Here is a 19,766-nt window from a genome sequence, read left to right on the forward strand (position 1 = left end):
CACCTCAGAAACCCTATAGAGGACTGCTATAGTCAGAACAGACTCAAGGGTATACAACTACCACCACCAAGGGGCACATAATAGGTAGCACGACAAGGCCTGAAAAGGGTTTTCTGACGATGACTCACTCCATTGCTCCTTCCACAGCCAGGTGGCAATCAATTTGTGGGATTCCTGGTGTGGCGCTATAGGCTCAGCACTGGACTGCGAGCCATAAGGTCAGCAGGTCAACCCTACCAGCTGCTTCTTGGAAACCCTATACAGGGTCGCTCTGAGTTGGATCCAACCTGATGGCACTTAACAACAACAGACATCATATTACAATAATGATGTGCTCTTAAGAAGCCCTGATGGCATAAAGCACTCAGATTAACCCCTCACCAGCCACTCCAAGAGAGAAAGATGTGGCAGTCTATAGTCTAGGAGAGTGACAAATATTGTGCTCAGTACATGTCATTCTGTACAACTTACACACTAAAATCAGTTTGTTTGAGGGTAAAAAGTCATCTATAGAATACTAAGGTCATCACTATCAATCTAAAATAATATTTATTGATATCTACAGACAAGTTTATTATACGTGTCTCTCTCCAACTGCTCTCTAGAACAACCTCCTGAACAATGAAATCCCGCCGCAGGACACGACTCAGGGCAAAAGATATTCAACCAACATTTGAGTGTTTAATTTAGGATAAATTCAAAACTTAGCTGTATATGCTCACAGTATCAACACATGTAAGGCAGCTCATTTTCAAATTTTGACAGAAGTGTCTAACTGGCATTTCTTTCTCATACTATGCATATAAGAGAATGGAGCAGGTAGGAGAATAAATGTGCACATAAAGTGGGAATGATCCCATCGGAGCACTCTGCATTAAGCTTTGGGCTGATAATTGCACAGTTGGGTTGACTTGGCGGTGGTTCTAACTCACCAGCTGCTCAGGAGAACAGTGAGGCTCCTGTAAAGACTTACCACCTCATAAACCCTCTGAGGTCACTAGGAGTTGGAACTGACTCGATGGCAGTGGGTATGTTGAGAAGGAGTAATCAAAAACTAAAATATCATGATTTCCCTCGACTTACGAAAGAGTCCCTGAATTAGAAAACTCATCTTTGTAATACATAAAGTATGGGATTTACTTCAACTGCTCCAGACAGATTTAATAAATAAAATATAAGAGAAAGATCCATTTTTGTCCTGCAATGTTCACTAATATATATATGCCTATTAAGATAGAAGACATACATCATAAAATTCTTCTCCCAAAATCTCACTTTCTGTAAGTCAAATATCAAACATGGTTATAGATGATAATAGAATAATTTTCAAATTATACAGCAATTGAATCTCAAACCATTTTTATTAGAAGAGAAAGAATTAGCAATTATAAATTATAGAATATTTAAGTACAAAAACACAAGAAAATTATTTTAAATATATTCACACACAAGTTCATTAAGCACTATAAACTAAATGCTGGAAAAACACAGGCAGACATCTGGTTCCACAACCTAAAGATCAGAATATGTTAAAATGAGCAAATCAGAACTTGTAAACAACTAAGAATAGTAGCAACATTCTTTGCTTATGAAGGTTAAATATTTCTTCTGAAATCCATATTACTTAACAAATTTTCTTATTCTTTAATACAAAAGTTATCCCAGTTCTGTATATTACGTTTCAGTTGAGTAACATGTGAATATAACTACTGTTTTTGTTTTTTTTTTAAATAGGATCTATCCATTTCTAAGATGGACTTTGTTGGGGTAATTCAATCAAATCATATTTGTTGACTTATACCATTATTTTCTAGGATTACAATAGAATATCTGCATCCTACAAATAATTCCCTCAAATAATCAAGAATGAAAGTAGTGTTATTGTTTACATAGTACAACACAAAAAACAAGAAAGATAGAGAATAGTTCAGAATTGTTTGTGTATGGTACAGTACAAACAAAAGTTACATGACCATAACATTATGTAGAAGAAACAAATATATACATACTCATTATATTAACAATTATAAGAAATACTGAGGTAATTAATCATCACAGTTATTTAGGCTTACATATATAACAGGAATAGGAGCTCTGGTAGCGTAGTGGTTACGAATCGGGCTGCGAACCTTAAGGTCAGCGGTTCGAAACTACCAGCCGCTCCGCGGGAGAAAGATGAGGCTTTCTACTCCCGTAAAGATTTACACCCTCGGAAACCCTGTACAGGGTCGCTATGGGTCGGACCCGACTCGATGGCACTTAACAACAACAACAACATATAACAGGAATAGATAGATTTAGAAATAGGAGGGAAAATGAGAGGAAAAAGAAAACATCTTAAAGGAATTATATCATTGGTACAAAGCAAAGTGTTCCCAAAAAATATGATACTAAAAAGAAAATCCAAAAATCCACTGCCATCAAGTCCACTCTCACTCATAGCATCATCATTAATTGCTGCCCGGTCAGTTCTGACTCATAGCAACCCTGTACAGGGTTTCAGAGGAGTGACTGGTGGGTTTCAACCACCAAACATATAGTTAACAGTTCAGTGTTCATCCTATAGCATCACACCAAGACTCTATTCTGACTCATAGTAAACCTATAAAGAGTTTCTGAGAGTAAAATCTTTACAAGAGCAGACAGCCTCATCATTCTCCCTCTAAGTGGCTAATGTGTTTCAACTGCCAACCTTGACATTAGTAGCCCAATGTCTAACCTTGGGCACCACCAGGGTTCCTTAGTAGAAAGAAGGGAAATGGCAAAATAGGCCAAAAATATCTAAATGAAAAGTCAGCTTTCTGATTATAATTAAAATATTCAATTAACTAATAAAATTCTCAAAACTTTGTTGTATCCAGTTTGTAAAGATAAATTACAGTGCAGAACACTTGTATTACCTTTGGAGAATTTTTTCACATCTTCTAAAAAAAGAGCTCAAAAGGAAAAGATTTAACGGTGTTTCTAGTCTGTGCTTTTAAATAACTTTACAGTCATAAAAAAATTTTTCTTTAAAATTCAAATTCAACTGATGAAATAGACTATATCTGACAGTAACTAAAGGAAACTTGAAAATAACTCTATTTGAATTTCTGCAAAAGCATGGTAGAGATTTTCTTCTGTTTTACTAATTAGGTACAAATACAGCCTAAAGGAAGAGACGACTAGGGATTTTTCTAATTCTAATAATCCACTGAATTGTCCACATCCTTATATATGGTTTACTTTCTATCTAGAAAAGCTAGCACTTATCATATGCCAAATGTATTTGTTCCTACAGTGCCTAGCATAGTGGAAGATGAATAACTGAATAACTTGGTATATGTTATTAAAATATTTATATACACATACATAAAAGTATGTATGTATGTGTACATATGTACACATCACTTCATCATTAAGCTCTCCAAGTAGAACTTACAAAACAACAGAAAAACATATCCACCTACCTTAGATTTGTCTTAATAAATTTTTTCCTGCCACATTTGCTCATTATTAAGACATTTGTTATCAATGCTTTCCTCCTTCCCAGATTTCTTCTTTATTTATCCTGCAGTAAAATGTATACTGTTGAATTATGAGATCATAACATATTAACAATGTTTTTAAAAAATTTAAATCTCTCAAAACTAGGCCAGGAAGTAGTCTCTAGTTTCTACAAAACTAAAAAGAAAGAAAGAAACAACACTGAAAGCAATTTTTATTTCTTTCAATTTTACTTCTATTTTTAATTTATTCCTAGGTGATAATTCTCACAGAAATTAAACAATACTTTCTTAGATTATTTTCTATTGATAAAAAGACAAAATATTACCTAAACCATGTAATACACATAAACATGTATCAGAGGTATTAGCTCTACCTTATCATGTTAATAATTCATTCATAAACAGTAAATCTATCATTCTATAAAATTTCATTCCAGTTGGACAAATTTTTCAACTTGTTTTCATTTATTTTAAATTTAAAATTGGGTTTTGCCCTAGAATATTAGCTCCAAACAAAATATCAACAGTTCATTAAAAATCTCCTGTGAAAGCCTTATTAAGCCCATCTTTTAAAAAAAAGCTACTTTATTAGACATTCCAGCTATAAAATAAAATATCAGCAACTGAATCTTATTTATTTTTAGTTTTGGTGAAAATATACACAGAACATACACCCAATTCTCAGTTTCTACATGTACAATAACATAAGTTACATTCTTCACATGTATCACCATTCTCCCTTGCTCCGCCCATACTGTTCAACTACCAATGATGCCAGTCTCACTATCCCCTGAACAGCTCCATCCAGGCTTTAGAATTACTGTTGAAAATCTGATCTCATACAGATAATTCTTTAAAAATGAACAATGCTCACTGCAGCATTCTTTCCTAATTTAGCTAGACAGTTGTTTAGTTTACTTATGACTTCAGGGAATAATTTCAGTTCACGGTTTGAAGGTTCTCAGAGCAGAAGACTTAGCGATTCCTCCAATCTCAGTTAAGTAAATTTGGATTCTTAAACTCCAGTTTTTAAACCCATATCTTATGGCAATAACAAAAAAGACAAATAAATGTCAGCGAGTCTTTTAGAGTTTAAACACCAATAAACAAAAAAACCTATCCTCATCTATATAAGTACCTTCTAGGTGTCTATGCTGGTGTTGCTGGAAGTTAGCCACACATGTATTATTTTCAGGGTTCTAAGTGGTAGTTCTCTGAAACTTTGGGAACTGGTGCAAAACGCAGGCAATTATGCCATGCTACACTGAGAACCTGAAGTAAGGATTAGTGTTACCAGCCCCTGGTCCCCTAGCAGAAGGACTGCAGGAGACACAAGTCATTTGAACCAGTTAGGCGTTGGGCTGCTAACCGAAAGATTGTGGTTCACACCCACTACCTGTTCCAAAGAAGAAAAATGAGGCTGCCTGCCCCTGCAAAGATTTTGTCTGAGAAACTCCACAGGGTCACAAAGAATCAGAACCAACTCAATGGCAGTGAGTTTTTTGGTGAGTTTTTTGGTTATACTAACATAAACAAATTGGAGTCCTGTAGGGGCACTATAGGATAAGCATTGGACTGCAATGTTGTTTGAACCACAAGGTTGGTGGTTCAAACTCACCATCCACTTCTAGGAAACCCTATACAGGGTCACTATGTTGCTGAGTCAGAACTGACTGGATGGCACTAACAACACGAATGAAAGGCAAGGATGATGCCACCCATTTGGATTAGACTTCATTCTGTGTTTTATAGGGACATCTTTCTTAAACATAGTGTGACCATGTTTATTAGAGAATAATCATCAGTCCTGGTATAGCCCTGTGAGTTAATGCACCAGACTGCAAAGCCCTTTGAACTACAATATCAGTGGTTCAAGCTCACCATTAGCTCCTTGGAAACCCTATACGGGGTCGCTATGGGTCAGAACGACTACACAGCATTTAACAACAACAACAACTATCATCAGCTATGTATGTCACACCCTTATGTTAGCTAGGCACTGAGGACACAGGTAATAAAATGTCCTTGTTCTCCAAGAGTCTGCAACCTAACGCGGGAGACAGACACATCGACAAACATATTTTAATTTGAATAATGTTGTTGTTAAGTGCTGTGAGTCAGTTCCAACTCATACTGACCCTGCATAATGTTTCTTAAGAGCAGCTGGTGCGTTTGAACTGCTGACCTTGTGGTTTTCACAGTCCAGCGCTGGTCCTATAGCACCACACTAGGAGTCTAATTTAAATAATGGTGGTGGTTATGTGCCATGGAGTCGGTTCCGACTCATAGCGACCCTGTACAGGGTTTCCGAGGCTGTAAATCTTTACGGGAGCAGAAAGCCCCATCTTTCTCCCGTGAACAGCTGATAGTTTAGAACTGCTGACCTTGCAGTTCACAACCAGATTCCTAACCACTATACTACCAGAGCTCCTTAATTTAAATAATAATGCTGGCCAAATACCATGTAAGGACAGGAGAAGGAACTGCCAATTTCTCTATCGCCCTAAGAAAGAATTTTCAATTAGGTTTCTTGAGAAAGTAATATGTTCTTATGTTTCAAAACTTTAAAGGTATCTTTACTCAAAAGACAAAAAAAAATATTCAGTGAATCCAGGAGTATCCACCCACTTCCTTTTTCCAGAGGCAATTACCACTGGAGAGAATACTAGCTTCAACCAAAATCACAGAAATACATGTCAAAAGTGAAAAATGACTTGCTTCATACCAGAATAATGACCATAAAATAAATATGAACCTGCTCAGGATTTTCAGAGAATTATTTCCTTCCAACAACTCTCTCCAGAGTCACTGATGACTGCTTGCTAATCAAATCCAAAAGGACGTTTTTCAAAAAGTTCCTCTCCTCCTGAACATCTCTACAGCATTTCCCACTCTCCCTAAAGTCCCTTGTTCCTTGAACTTCTCTATCACATTCATGTTTTTCTTTCAATTCTCAGGACTTTCATTGTCAGTCTTCTTTGGTCACTCAGAAAGTCGGTATTCCCCAGGCTTCCATCACTAAATCTCCTCCACATGTTTCGCCTGGACCACTTCAACGTCACTTGATGAGTCCCAAAAAACATGGCTGGAGTCCTGTTATGGAGCTGTAGGATAAGTTCCGGACTGCTAACTGCAGGTTGGTGATTCAAACCCACCAGTCGCTCCACAGAAACACTATACAGGGTCTTGATGAGTTGGAAATGACTCGATGGCACTTAACAACAATGGCTGGCTCACAGAGCCTCAAACACAAATTGCTTAAAACTAAACTCAACTCCCACTTTGCAATTCACCTCTTCCTGTACTTACATCTCAATGACTGATACCACTACTGACACATTCTATCTAGGAGTCCTCCTTTCTCTTCATTTCCGTTTCCACTGCCCCAATTCTTTAAATGGCAATATGGTACAGTAATATTGTGGTGGCAGTATGCTGTTGACTCTGTTCTGACGCATAGTGACCCTAAATAGGGTTTCCGAGACTGTAAATCTGTAGGGGAGTCGAATGCCTCATCTTTCTCCTACATAGCGCCTGGGAGATTTGAACTGCTGACCTTATGTAACTAAGGTTCCTTAGAAACACACTAGTGGTGTGATATAAAGAACACGACTTTGGAGGTTGATCTTGGTGAATTTCAAGACTATCACTTATCTGTGTGAGCTTGGACCATAATTTCTCCAAGCATCCTTTCCTGGTTTGCCCAATGGAAAGACCCCCAACTTTGTGAGAGGACAAAATAAAGCAATGGACACAAATTGGCAAAATGTGCTTGGAATATACGCAAGGCTCATTAGCAAACTCAGCCCTATTATTAATTCTGCCTCCTAAGTATCTCCTGAATCAGTTCTATTCTCCATCCTCCTTGCCACTGATTACTTCAGACCTGGACTCTTTGGACATGACTAAAGTCATGGTGTGACACTGTATGATAAGCACTCAACCACAAGGTTGGCTTAAATGGCAAGGTGAGCAGTTCAAACTCACCAGCCGCTCCTCAGAAACGCTACATAGGGTCGCTATGGGTAGGAACCAACTCAGCAGCATCTAACAACAAAGCAATAATAGGACTCTTGGCTTGGCGCTATAGGATCAGCACTGGACTGTGAACCACAAGGTCAGCAGTTCAAACCCACCAGCTGCTCCTCGGAAACCCTAGGCAGAGTTACTGAGTTGGAACCAACTGGACAGCGCTTAATAACAAAACAATAATAGCCTCTACCCTGGTCTCACCTCACTCAAGCTTCACAATACAGATTTGTTGTTATTGGTTAGGGTCATCATTCGGTTCCGACTCATAGAAACCCTGCAGAGGGTTTCCAAGGAGTAGTTGGTGAGCTTGAATCACTGACCTTACTAGGCAAGCCAACCTTACAGTCAGGTGCATTAACCTACAGTGCCACAACCAGGACTAGACTATGCCCAAACACTCTATACAAAATGTACACCTAAACAGGCAATTTCCTCATTCAAAATTTCCCAATGACTCCTCTTGCCTCAGGGTAAGTAACCATAGCTCTGAGAATTAGAAATTAGGTCTTGGTAGGAGATTCACTTTTGTTTTTGTTATAAAAGTATAAAGATTTGGAGGTATGCCTCTCCTTCCTATTCTATCTCACCCCAAATCTAGTTTTAATGTCTCAAAACATGCTCTTACTTGGTAGCTAGGTATCAATATGGCCACTCTCCTTTCCCCTGCCCAAACACTCGAATGGTTAAAAGCTCAGTTGTCTTGATATGGTCTTATATTTAATACCATATAAAAATATTCTATTTTGTCTAAAACACATCCCTTGGATTTACTGTGATGTTTAGCAATATAGTCTGAGTTTTTCATTTTTAACCCCATTCCATATGCCTAAAAACTACACGTTATTGAGGCAATAAATGTCCCACACACTACCAATTTCCTGCAAAAACTAATTTGAAATCCTATCTGCCAAGTGGTTTTAGAGCTTTATCCTTTTTGAACAGAAAGGGATATTTTAGACACCTCTATTACAGGCAAATAACAGCTTACACTAATAGAGAAAAATATTATTTTGTCTGGACATCAGTTTTTCTGAGGTATGTGAAGGAAAAGTCATTTACCATAACATAAAAACTTTCTCTTAGATTTAATTACAGAAATAACATTTGACATTCAACATAAGCATCACCAATATTGGTATATTCACCCTGACATAATTGCTTCAGTTAATTTCATTGGTATCAAGTATCCATAAAATACAGCACTCTAGGATAAAGCACTGGACTGTAAGGTCACTCTGAACAACATCGTCAGTGGAAACCTTATACAGGGTGACTAGAGTCCGAAGGCAACAACAAAACAAGATTGGAGTCCTGCTGCGGCACTGCAGGATAATGCATTGGACCACAAAGTCAGTTGAACCGCAAGGTCAGCAGTTCAAATCCACAAACCGCTCCTAGGAAACCCTAGACATGGTTACTATGAGTTGGCACCAACTCAACGGCACTTAACAACAACATACAAAATTATATTGAAAATATGTTGACAAGAGATAAGATGGCACTATATTTACCCTTAAAAAAATTTGAACATCTAGTCTGCTTGGTAGCAGAGTCGTTACGAATTGAGTTGCTAACCTCAAAGTCAGCAGTTCGAAACTATCAACTTTCCACAGGAGAAACATGAGGCTTTCTGGTGCTGTAAAGATTTACAGACTCCAAAACCCTGTACAGGGTTGCTGCGTCAGAAGCAACTCCACATACATAATCAGCATAAGTGCTGATTACATTAATATCTTAATACAATTTTCTGGAAAAACTATATATATATATATAGTTGTCTTGATATGGTCTTATATTTAATACCATATAAAAATATGGTATATATAAAATATATATATATAATATAAATATATTATATATATAAATATATATATATATAATATATATATATATATATATATATATATATATATACACACACACAGACATACATAATATGTGGATTTCTGGTGTGGAACTGTAGAATAAGCACTTGACTGAAGTTGATTTGAACCGCGAAGTTGGGAGTTCAAACTCACCAGTCGCACCTGGGAAACCCCATACAGGGTCACTATGAGTCAGAACAGACTCAATGGCACTTTATATACATGATGTGGTCCAAACTCAGCAGCTCCTCCTCGGAAACCCTATAGAGGGTCGCTATAGTTCAGAACCTTCTCGACGGCCCTTGAATATAAAAAGCTTACCTAAACAATAAGCTCTTAGTATTTACCAGTATTCTCTATTCCGTCAATAAAACCTACAGTTCAGCGAATACCCACAGTAGTTCCTTATTTTATGTGCCCAAGTGCTCTGTTCCTACCAGCTGGATTCCTAACAGTCAGTTGTGTTTAGCTCCAAACCCACTTTACCAGTCATCCTTATTGTTTCCAAGTTGAAATTCTGTTAAACAGCACGCTAACAAATGGCATGAGTTAAAAAGAGAGTTGTTCTATGAAAACTGACCTGAATGCTTTGGAAAGACAAAAAAGGCAGGCTGCTTAAAAAAAAAAACCAACATTCCTACATTTGAACTAGATAATACTGTTGGAGATAACTATAAAACACTTAGGAAATTGCAGAGATCTTTATAGAAACACTTGTGAAACAATTAAGGCTACTGTTACACTTTCAAAAATGGAAATCACAAATTATATATTACTGAGATGGTTTCTGAAAGACTATTTTTTAAAAACCCCAAAAACTAGCATATTCAAAATAGAAAGATATATGGTAGTCTTACAACCGTACAGACTAACAAATGCATGAAAATACATTTAAACGTCTAGATCCAAATGAAAAGTTTTAGAACCGCCATACTGTGATTCCTCAATTGACTTTTCTGATCCTCCAGTTATAACTGCATTGACAGGAGAACTTCTACAGTGTTAAGAATTAACCACATATTCAAAGTTCTACACTCAGGAAGACAGATTTACAAGTTCATGCACACCATGTTTTTATTCTTCAATACTGAATCTTTAGAATAAAAAGAAAATGTAATAAACATTGATAAATTTCTCTATAAGCTAAAACTCACATTTTTCCTCTTTCTTTGCCATGAACAATTTCTGAAAACCAGTTTTTCACCAGTTTTAAAGCTACAGGTTGAACCAGAATCTGCATACATTATATTTGCATTTCCAAAAGATGATTAACAGGTCAAGCATCCAAAGAAACAAGGCATTGGAAATATTTCACATTAAAAAATAAGTTTGAAAGTAATGGTTCATGACTCATCTTTTTAAAGTGTTGAAACACAATATGGATCTTTTATGAGGAAACGGTGCAAAAGAAAAAAACAAAACAAAAAACCACCATTATAACCTTCTACTACCTTCTTTTACAAATATTATTTATTTTCCCCATAAACTATGTCATGGGATTGCCCTCTTAAGAAAAAGAGCTACACACTTGATGGATTTTTATATGCATACCATTATTTTGCAAAAGTAAAAATGTATTTTATAAAAAATGATATGGAAACATGCAGACAAAATCATTTAACAGCCCAGTTATTAAAAAAACAAACAAACAACTAAGCAGTTGATATGTACATAGGGGGTACCACCACTAATGAGGTATCCACTTCATGGAATGGTCAACCATTCAAGATCAAAGAGGCTGCATTTACCTAAGAACAAAATGCAGAAGTGCTGGAAGACATTTGGAATGGAAACAAGAATCAGAGGGAAGCAGTGGGGTAACTGGTGTAAAGTCACATGGAGGGGATTGCAGTCACTGAAACGAAGGACTATGTATGGTTTGTTGAATGTACAACTGATGGATTTGCTCTGCAAACTTTTAATTAATTCACAATAAAAAGTTTTAAAAGTTAAAAACAAAAACGTATACCTATTGTTGTTAAGTACCAACAACACTGTACAGGATTTCTGAGAAGCAGCTGGAGTTTCTGTCACTGACATTGCGATGAGCAAGCAGTCCAATGCTTATCCTACAGTGTCAAATCAGGACCCCTTATATCTTTTGTAATTGTTGTTGCTGCTGTTAAGTACTGTCGTCAGTTCTAACTCATAACCACTGTATATAGGGTTTCCAAGGCTGTAAATCTTTGAGGAGCAGAAAGCCTTATCAATCTCTCAAGGAGCAGTTGATGGGCTTGAACTGCCAACCTTGAGGTTCACAGTCCAATGCTTAACCTCTAGACACACTACATTGCTGTATATCGTTTATCTATCATGTTGCTGCTAAGTGCAATACAGTCAGTTCTGACTCATAGCGAGCCAGTATATTGCTTCCAAGGAGCGGCTGGTGAGTTTGAACTGCCAACCTGTGGTTCAAGCCAACCTTGCACCAGGAATCCATACCTATTGCTTGTTGTTAAGTACTGTCAAGTTGGTTCATAGGGATCCTATAGGGGAAATGAAAACAACTTCTCACCTATAACTCATTATTGTTAGTGCGGTCAAGTTGGTTCCAACCCATAGGGACCCTTGTATAGTGTTTCCAAGGAGCGGCTGGTGAGCTTGAACCACCGACCTTGCAGTTCAAGTGGACATTGCCATCCAGCACATTAACCCAGAGCACCACACCAAGACTCCATAACTCACTGAGAGTTCTCCAAATTGAGGTATTTTGGTTACTTTCCCATAAAGCGTGGATTTTAGACTTAGGGTCCATAGATTCTTCAGAGGGTTTAAATGGGAAACTTGGATTTAAATAGGAAAAAAACTACATGTTTATTTTAAACTAACCTCTAAATAAAAATTAGCTACTTCTTTGAGTTTCGAATTTAGCAACAGACCACAATAGTACATGAGCATTGCCTCAGACTTTGTCATCAATAGAAATCTAGGTATTTTCACATCACATTGCAGGCATCATAGCCATCTTAAAATACCATTTGTATACATCACAAATCAGAAATTCTGGTGGTTATTAGACCCATCATTAGAATTCAAACTTTTTAATGCATTAAATTCTTAATACTGTATCACAAATTTGTCTTTTTCTTGATGACTGTAGCTCAACACAGTCAGCTCCTTTTGCAATTTTATGTATGTTTTTAATCATTCTGAAAACATTTTTCTGATAAAGGGCCTACAGGTTTTACCAGACAAAGGGATCCGCGACACAGAAAAAGTTGAGAAATCTTATCACAAGAAATACATTCTTAAAATAAACTGTTCTCAACTGAACCTTGAAAATCTAAAAAAAAAACAAAAACATTCTATCTAGCCTTGAATTTGGTCATGAAGAAAACACTTTTCATCTATCCTGGATGTGATCAGATGAAAACATTATGAGCAGTGCAGTTAGTATTATGCATTAACAGGTCCCCCACATACCCCCAGGTTTAGCAGTCAGTTCAGAAGCAATAAAACAGAGATATACTGAAAATACACCTTCCCTGCCCTTCTTTCAAAGTCAAAGCACTGACAACGTAATAAAGAACATAAAATATAGTCTTTTTTTAAAAAAACCTATAAAATTTTTTCCCTCATTAGTAAAGAGGAATAAAAAAGGAACTGGGATAGGAAGAGGAAGGTAAAGACAAAAGAGCAAATTGATGACAAAGCTTCTCCTTTCTTCCCAGGCCTGTTCTTTATAAAGTCTTTTGAGAACACAGCATAAAAATTATAAATATATTCAAGACATGAGGAGGAAGAATGCAAAGAAAAAAAATGAAAGTGGAAAAAAAAAAGAGAGAAGGTAGACTAGTAGCCATGTTGTAACATCAAATCTTAACAGTGGTTAACATTTATCAGCACTTCAACTGATAAGGTTAATAATTAATATTCATCATGATATAAGTAAAGCTTTATGTTGTTATGTGTCGCGGAGTCGATTCCGACTCATAGTGAGTCTGTACAGGGTTTCCGAGGCTGTAAATCTTTACAGGAACAGGACGCCTCATCTTTCCCCCAGAGCAGCTGGTAGTTTCGAACCACTGACCTTAAAGTTCACAGCCCGATTTGTAACCACTATGCTACCAGAGCTCTATAGTTGGTTTAAATGAAGTCTTACCTCTTTGAACAACTAAGCACAAATGTTTAGCAATACACAATATTCTTCAAATGAAAAAAAAAAACAATTTTCTGTGCTTTTAGTGAAACAAAAAGTGAAGGCTTTCTAAAATAGCAATATGCTAAAAGAAAAATTATTTTTTAAATGTTAAACTTCCTTTCTCCCCTTCCATTCTACCAGTAAAGTTAAGCAGAATAGATATCAGCTAGCTGAAATGACCAAAGTTGACTTTTAAGCAGCCTATCACTTTGTTTGTTGTTAAGTGCCGTCGAGTCGGTTCTGACCCATAGCGACCCTGTACAGGGTTTCCAAGGGTGTAAATCCTTACGGGAGTAGAAAGCCTCATCTTTCTCCCGCGGAGCGGCTGGTAGTTTCGAACAGCTGACCTTAAGGTTCGCAGCTCGATTCGTAACCACTACGCTACCAGAGCTCCTTTAATAACTTTAGCAGTTATTAAACAAATAGGGACATACAGGGGAGCTTCAAAAAATGTGTGTAAATAATCCATTATCATTTAATTCCAGTTTTCCACAAACTTTTTGAAACCCTCTCAGATAAAGAATGTAGTATAAAAGGCTGCAAACAATCTTTTTGGGAAACAGAAAAAAAAAAAACAAAAACCATGAGGTACAAGTTGTTTCTTTGGTTCTAGGATGAAGCAAGACTTTAGTGAGCTCTTGGGGAAAGTAGGATATCTTCATAAGTCAACTATAATTTAAGCAGCGAGAGCGAGTAAGATCTAAAAGACAAAGGAAGAATATGAAGCTGGTCATTTCCTGAAGCTGACAGGAATGAGCCTTTGGTTATTAAGCATTTTAAGTAAAGGAGTTAAGGGAAAACAAGAGAAATAGCAAAAGCAATTAAGTTAGACAATTTTTCAGCGTTTAGCCAATCTCCATGTTTTGGTAAAAGTACCAAACTATCCAGGAACGATCCTTGTATATATTTCAAACATTTGTAAAGTTTTAACTCAAACATAAATGATACATAAAATTAGATGAACATGTGATATATTATTCCAGGTCACTCCAAGTCTATTGAGTTAGGTTCGTTATTTTTTAAAACTTTACTAAGAATCACTTAATGACTACCTGTACATTCACCTTCAGTTCTTTTCCTACCTGCCTGTTTTTGACTATTTCACAATGAACAGCAGAATCAGCTATTAAAGAGGAAATGAAAAATGAAATTCAAATAATCATGGCCCATCTCCACCCATTAAATCCCTGTTGCCCCCAATTGATGAAATGAAGAAGCAAATTTTAAATCATTTGGGGAATTTTACTTGCTTGACTAAAGGAATCATTGTAGGGTTTTTCTTTATAGTTGCATGCTTCATCATTGTTCTTTAAATATATTTCAAAACCCTTATCTATACATTACACACAATTGTACTTGTTTACTGATTAGTAAATTTGAAAAAGAATGACAGACACTAGAAATAATTAAAGTTCAGAAGATCAAATTTCAGCATTTATACTTACCTAGATTGGTTCTGTCTTGTGTATTTGAACAAAACTGGTATTTTGGTATTTAAGTGTAGAAACATACATTAAATTTAACTTTCATCCTGGTAAGGAGCTGTTCAAACCTACCAGCTGCTTCTCTGAAACCCGGTATAGCATGGCTGAGTCAGAACAGGCTCAATGGCAATTAACAATAATTTTTGTTTGAATGATTCTTTACACCCATATATACACATATTTGTTTTCTGTATTTTAAGAAAATTTTGTCTTCTAATAGTTTAAGAAGTAAAAGCATTCTAACTGTCCACATACAGTAAGAAGGGTCCTTATGTGTAATGCAGTTGTCCCAATTCCAGAGCCGAACTTTTCACCATAATCAATGCTAGGATGTAAGTTCCAGTTAAACACATTTCTAATCAAAAAAGACTTGTTTTTGTGCTATCAACAAAAACTACTGAAACTCTTTTAAGTTTATGAATGAAAGTGGTTAACATTTCTGTTAAGGTAACTCTTAAGTACATTGTAATTTAAAGAAAGAAAGAAAAAAAAGCTTCCTAGAATAACTTAAGATGTTTATTTTCACATGTAATTATCTTGTTTAGAAAAGCATGCACTGAAAGGCTCCCATTTGGAGAGAACTGTTGGTGTTGTCCAATCTCAGACTCAGGGTGATAGTGTTATATAGGAGAGCTGCTCCCATAGCATTTGCTTGGCTGTAATTGTCATAGACTCAGTTTGCCAGACCTTTATTCTTCAGGGCCACTGGGTAGGTTCAAACCACCAACCTTTGAGTTAGCAACAGTGTTAGCTTGTGCCACCTGGGATCCTTCAAAAGGGCCTGATAGGAGTATGCGAGAAAGAGCTGCTAGTAACATTTTCATAATAATCCTTCACCAATGAAGAGTTGAAGTCTTCAAGCAAAAATCCCATACCATAGCTTCCTACTCTATCCTTTTTATCTATTTATAAAATTTGTTCCACATACATATTGCCAGTAATTTCTTCCAACAGTCATGAGACACAAAAATAGACCTCCTTTTCAGTTTGTAAACTTCACTGTAACTGAACTACAGCACTAAGCTTTACAGTATCGCATCACAAGCGACGTCAAGACAAACCCCCACTAATGTTATCCTAAAGTTTTCTTCTTCATTCTAAAACTCTTCTGGATATTCCAGAGCATCCAAAAAAGAAAACCTGTGGGTATTTACTTTAAGCACTGCCCACTCTCAAGGTGTTTTGTATAATAAAAGGTATTTTAAATGGCTTTTCTGTTCTTTAAATTAGTAACTTAATGATGAAAAATGTTTACTTATACCTACACGTAAAAGATGAGCTACATTTTTCCTGAATTCTGTATTTTTTAATTCCTGTCTTAATAATAAAACTACATTCAATGTATGCTAACTCTTTTCAAAGTTAACTTCTATACATGGAATTCATCAGTTTAATAATATAGAAACATTAGAAATCAAAAACATTTCAGGCTTATTTCCTTAGTTACCAATGTTGACAGCATATCAAAATACCAATGGTTCAGCTGTTAAGTGTCTGCATTGTTCAGTCTTATTTAAAGACATCTATTTAAATGGAGCAGGATACTTGAGAGCTTTCCAATAGATTACTCACTTCAATAATAATAAGTCTTGCTCAATTTTCTGACCCAATATACTTGTAGAGAATATAAACTGGGGGGGGGGAGCAGTCAAGATCAGAAAAAGATCTATACTGGTAAGGAGTTGGTCCTTTAGGTACGCTAATAATCTAAAACTCCCAATGATCATAATAACCAAGATTTCACATTTTAATTATATCATGATCCACCTAGTGAGTAATTACAGTATGCTCCAATACCTAAAGAGTCTGTTGTTGTGTTAAGTGCCATTGAGTCAATCCCGACCCATAGAGACCCTGTTAGGATTTCCAAGGAGCAGCTGTTAAGCTTGAACCACTGACCTTGCAGTTCAAACGACTTTGCAGTCTGAAGCATTAGCCCACAGCGGTTCAAGTCTTTAGTAGAAGAAAATTTCAATTACTTTTAGGGACAGTGCAAAATCAAAAAAGACTAAAAAGCTCCTGTGTTTACACATTAAAGAAAAATTTATTCATACACTCTTACAAAAATATGTACACAAAACATCAGTGTAATTACAAGTTCGTACTCACCAAAATGATTCTATGCCAACCACCACAAAATGGAGAAAGCACGTACTAACACTGATCTGCTTACAGACTCACCAGAGATGTATGTGTAATTATCAACACTTAATATGACAATACTTTAAGTGTTTACTCATCCAGGATCAAAACCTTTAAATGTGTTTTTAAAGTTGTGTTTGGATCATTAAGTACTTCCTTAAACTTCAGTTTTTTATTAGCATTTAGCACTTATTGGTCAAAACGTATTTTTGCAATTTGCTTTCCTTTGGAAAAAAAAATTTTTTTATGTCACTTGAAGTTCAAAGGTACACAGATTATGGCTTAAGAGGAAAAAGTTTGTCATCCAGAAAGAAGCTTAAGACTAGGAGAAAAACCCAAGAGATAACAAAAAAAAATAACTGTAAAAAACGAAGATCTTAGTACCTAGTTATTCACTCTACTTAGCAATACCCTACTTAACAGTACAAAACATTAGCAAATGCATTAGTTTCACTATACAAAATCATAATTCAAAAAACAAGTGTATCATTAAGCATCTGGATTTTAGCTTTGAACTATATGAAAATTTCGGGGTTTCTTGATAGCTTAGCTTTTCAATGCTGCAAGATAAAGAACATGAATTATTAATGCAATCTGAAATTTTTCTTACTGTATCTAGATTTGCATTCATGGGAAGGTGGTTACACTCTATCAGTCTAACAAATTAAGCATAAAAGGAACAAACTATAAAAGTCATGTAGATAAGCTCAGTTCAAAACCTAACTGGCGCTTTCACTTTTATTCTGACTTCCAAGTTGGTCATATTAAGTTAAAATTTATCTGAATTCCAAGCGATGGCTCATTTTGTTTAGCACAATTCTGAAAATTTCCTGGTTCTTAGGGACCTGGTGTTCACATAATCAAAGGATCAAGAACGAGGTTTAATTCTTTACAAAGCAGGCTGTGGGGGTGGGGGGGGGAACCTTGTTGCTGCTGCTGTTACTGTTATGTGTGGTGGAGTCGGTTCCGACTCACAGCGACCCTGTACAGGGTTTTTTCCTAAAGTGTATCTTTAGGGGAGCAGAGAGCCTCATCTTTCTCCGGCGGAACAGCTGGTAGTTTTGAACTACTGACCCTGAGGATGGCAGCCGGATTCCTCCTACCACTGGGCTACCAGAGGTGGTTACGTGTTGTGATATCGATTCCGACTCACAGCGACACCGTACAGGGTTTCTAAGGCTGCAAATCTTTACAAGAGCAGAAAGCCTCATCTTTCTCCCGCGGAACAGCTGGTAGTTTCGAACTGCCGACCTTCAGGTTAGCAGCCCGATTCGTAACCACTACACTACCAGAGCTCCTTGTTAGGTGACACTAAAAAGGCAAAACTCAGAACCAAAGAAAAAAACAACTGCGATTTCATCTCAGATTTGTTCCTTCTTCACAGGCCATTATAAAAGCATTTCTTCAGATCTTCAGATCTATCGTATCTAGGGACTAAAATCAATCAGCAATGTTCCTCACATCCATGTTTCAGAGAAGAAATGCGTTAATTTATGTTTAAACTGGGTCAACGGTGCTATTGATCGTCGACTGTGGTAAAGAAAACCCAACGTACTTTTTCTTGTTTCTTTTTTAAAGAGCGAAGCCCACATTCATCAGAGCGGTCAGGCTTTTTCCGAAAGATTTTTCAAATGTTAACCAATTCCAAAGAAGAGGCTTTTAAATTGGTTTTCTCACTCACGCTTAAGAGAGTTATCTGATTAAATGTAAGGCAAACAGCGAGCCAACTGGTCAAGTTTAAGCGGACGTAAGCGATAAGGTCTGGCGCGCTGCACATTTCCGTGAGAGGCCAAGGGGAAACGGGCACAGTCGGCCTTGGGGAGGGTGAGGAGCTCCGCTTCCTGGGCCGGGGACGCCGGGGTCGGAGCGGGGAGCCCCGGAGGCCGCCGGCGACTAGCTGGGGACGAGCCACGTCCGGAGGCCGCGGTGCTCTTGCCGATCAGGTCTTCCAGGCCCGGAAACCGCGGTCGGCGCGCCGCCACAGAGCCAGCCTGCGGCCCCAGAGGCCGATATTGGGTCCGCTCCGGGCTGGACCCATCGGCCGCAACCGGTTTCCTCCGCGCTGGGCCGGCCTGAAAATCCCAGCGCCCGGTGCCGCCGAGATCTCCCGCCTTTCCCGCCCGCGGAAGCCCCAACCCTTTCTGCCAGCAGGCTCCGCTCCGCCTCCTTCCTCCGCCTCCTTCTTGTGAGTCGCCGGCTCCTAGGTCTCTAGGTCCGGGGGGCAGACGCGCAACTTACCCGCCGCGATGAGATTTACGTAGCGGACCTCGTCACTGATTACGGACGGGAGGAGGTGGAGACGCCGAGCCGGACCCGCCGCTCAAGAGCGGCGCCACCGCCCAGCAACCCGGCGCCGGCGCCGGCGGCGGCCCCACGTAGTTCCCACGTCAGCTCTGATGCGGCAGCCACGACCTCTTCGCCGAGTCGGGACGAAATGTAGCGCAGAAGCCGACGGAACAGCGTCCTCGCGCCCTGCCTAACCCCTCCCCCACTCCGCTACTCCCTCCCCGGGGAACGCCCGCCCGAAAAATCCAAGCTCTAACCCCGCCCCCTGCCGGGCGCCCGCGGGAGTGCGGCGCTGACAATCCAACAATTAAATGGAACGGGTGTGCGG

At 37.9% G+C, this 19,766-nt stretch overlaps 1 protein-coding gene across 1 annotated transcript in view; it reads right to left on the reverse strand.

The window, feature by feature from the left end:
- Positions 1 to 19,422, reverse strand: part of CREM (cAMP responsive element modulator) — a 135,224-nt gene extending 115,802 nt beyond the window's left edge. Inside the window, exons 1-2 of the mRNA XM_006871236.1 lie at positions 19,391 to 19,422; positions 3,450 to 3,550 (exon numbers count right to left, since the gene is read on the reverse strand). Of these exons, the coding sequence (XP_006871298.1) occupies positions 3,450 to 3,493 (44 nt within the window). The 5' untranslated portion in view covers positions 3,494 to 3,550; positions 19,391 to 19,422. The remainder of the gene's footprint in view (positions 1 to 3,449; positions 3,551 to 19,390) is intronic.
- Positions 19,423 to 19,766: the final 344 nt, after the last annotated feature.

Source organism: Chrysochloris asiatica, unplaced genomic scaffold (genome assembly GCF_000296735.1).
Source record: "Chrysochloris asiatica unplaced genomic scaffold, ChrAsi1.0 scaffold00164, whole genome shotgun sequence".
Classification (NCBI taxonomy): domain Eukaryota; kingdom Metazoa; phylum Chordata; class Mammalia; order Afrosoricida; family Chrysochloridae; genus Chrysochloris; species Chrysochloris asiatica.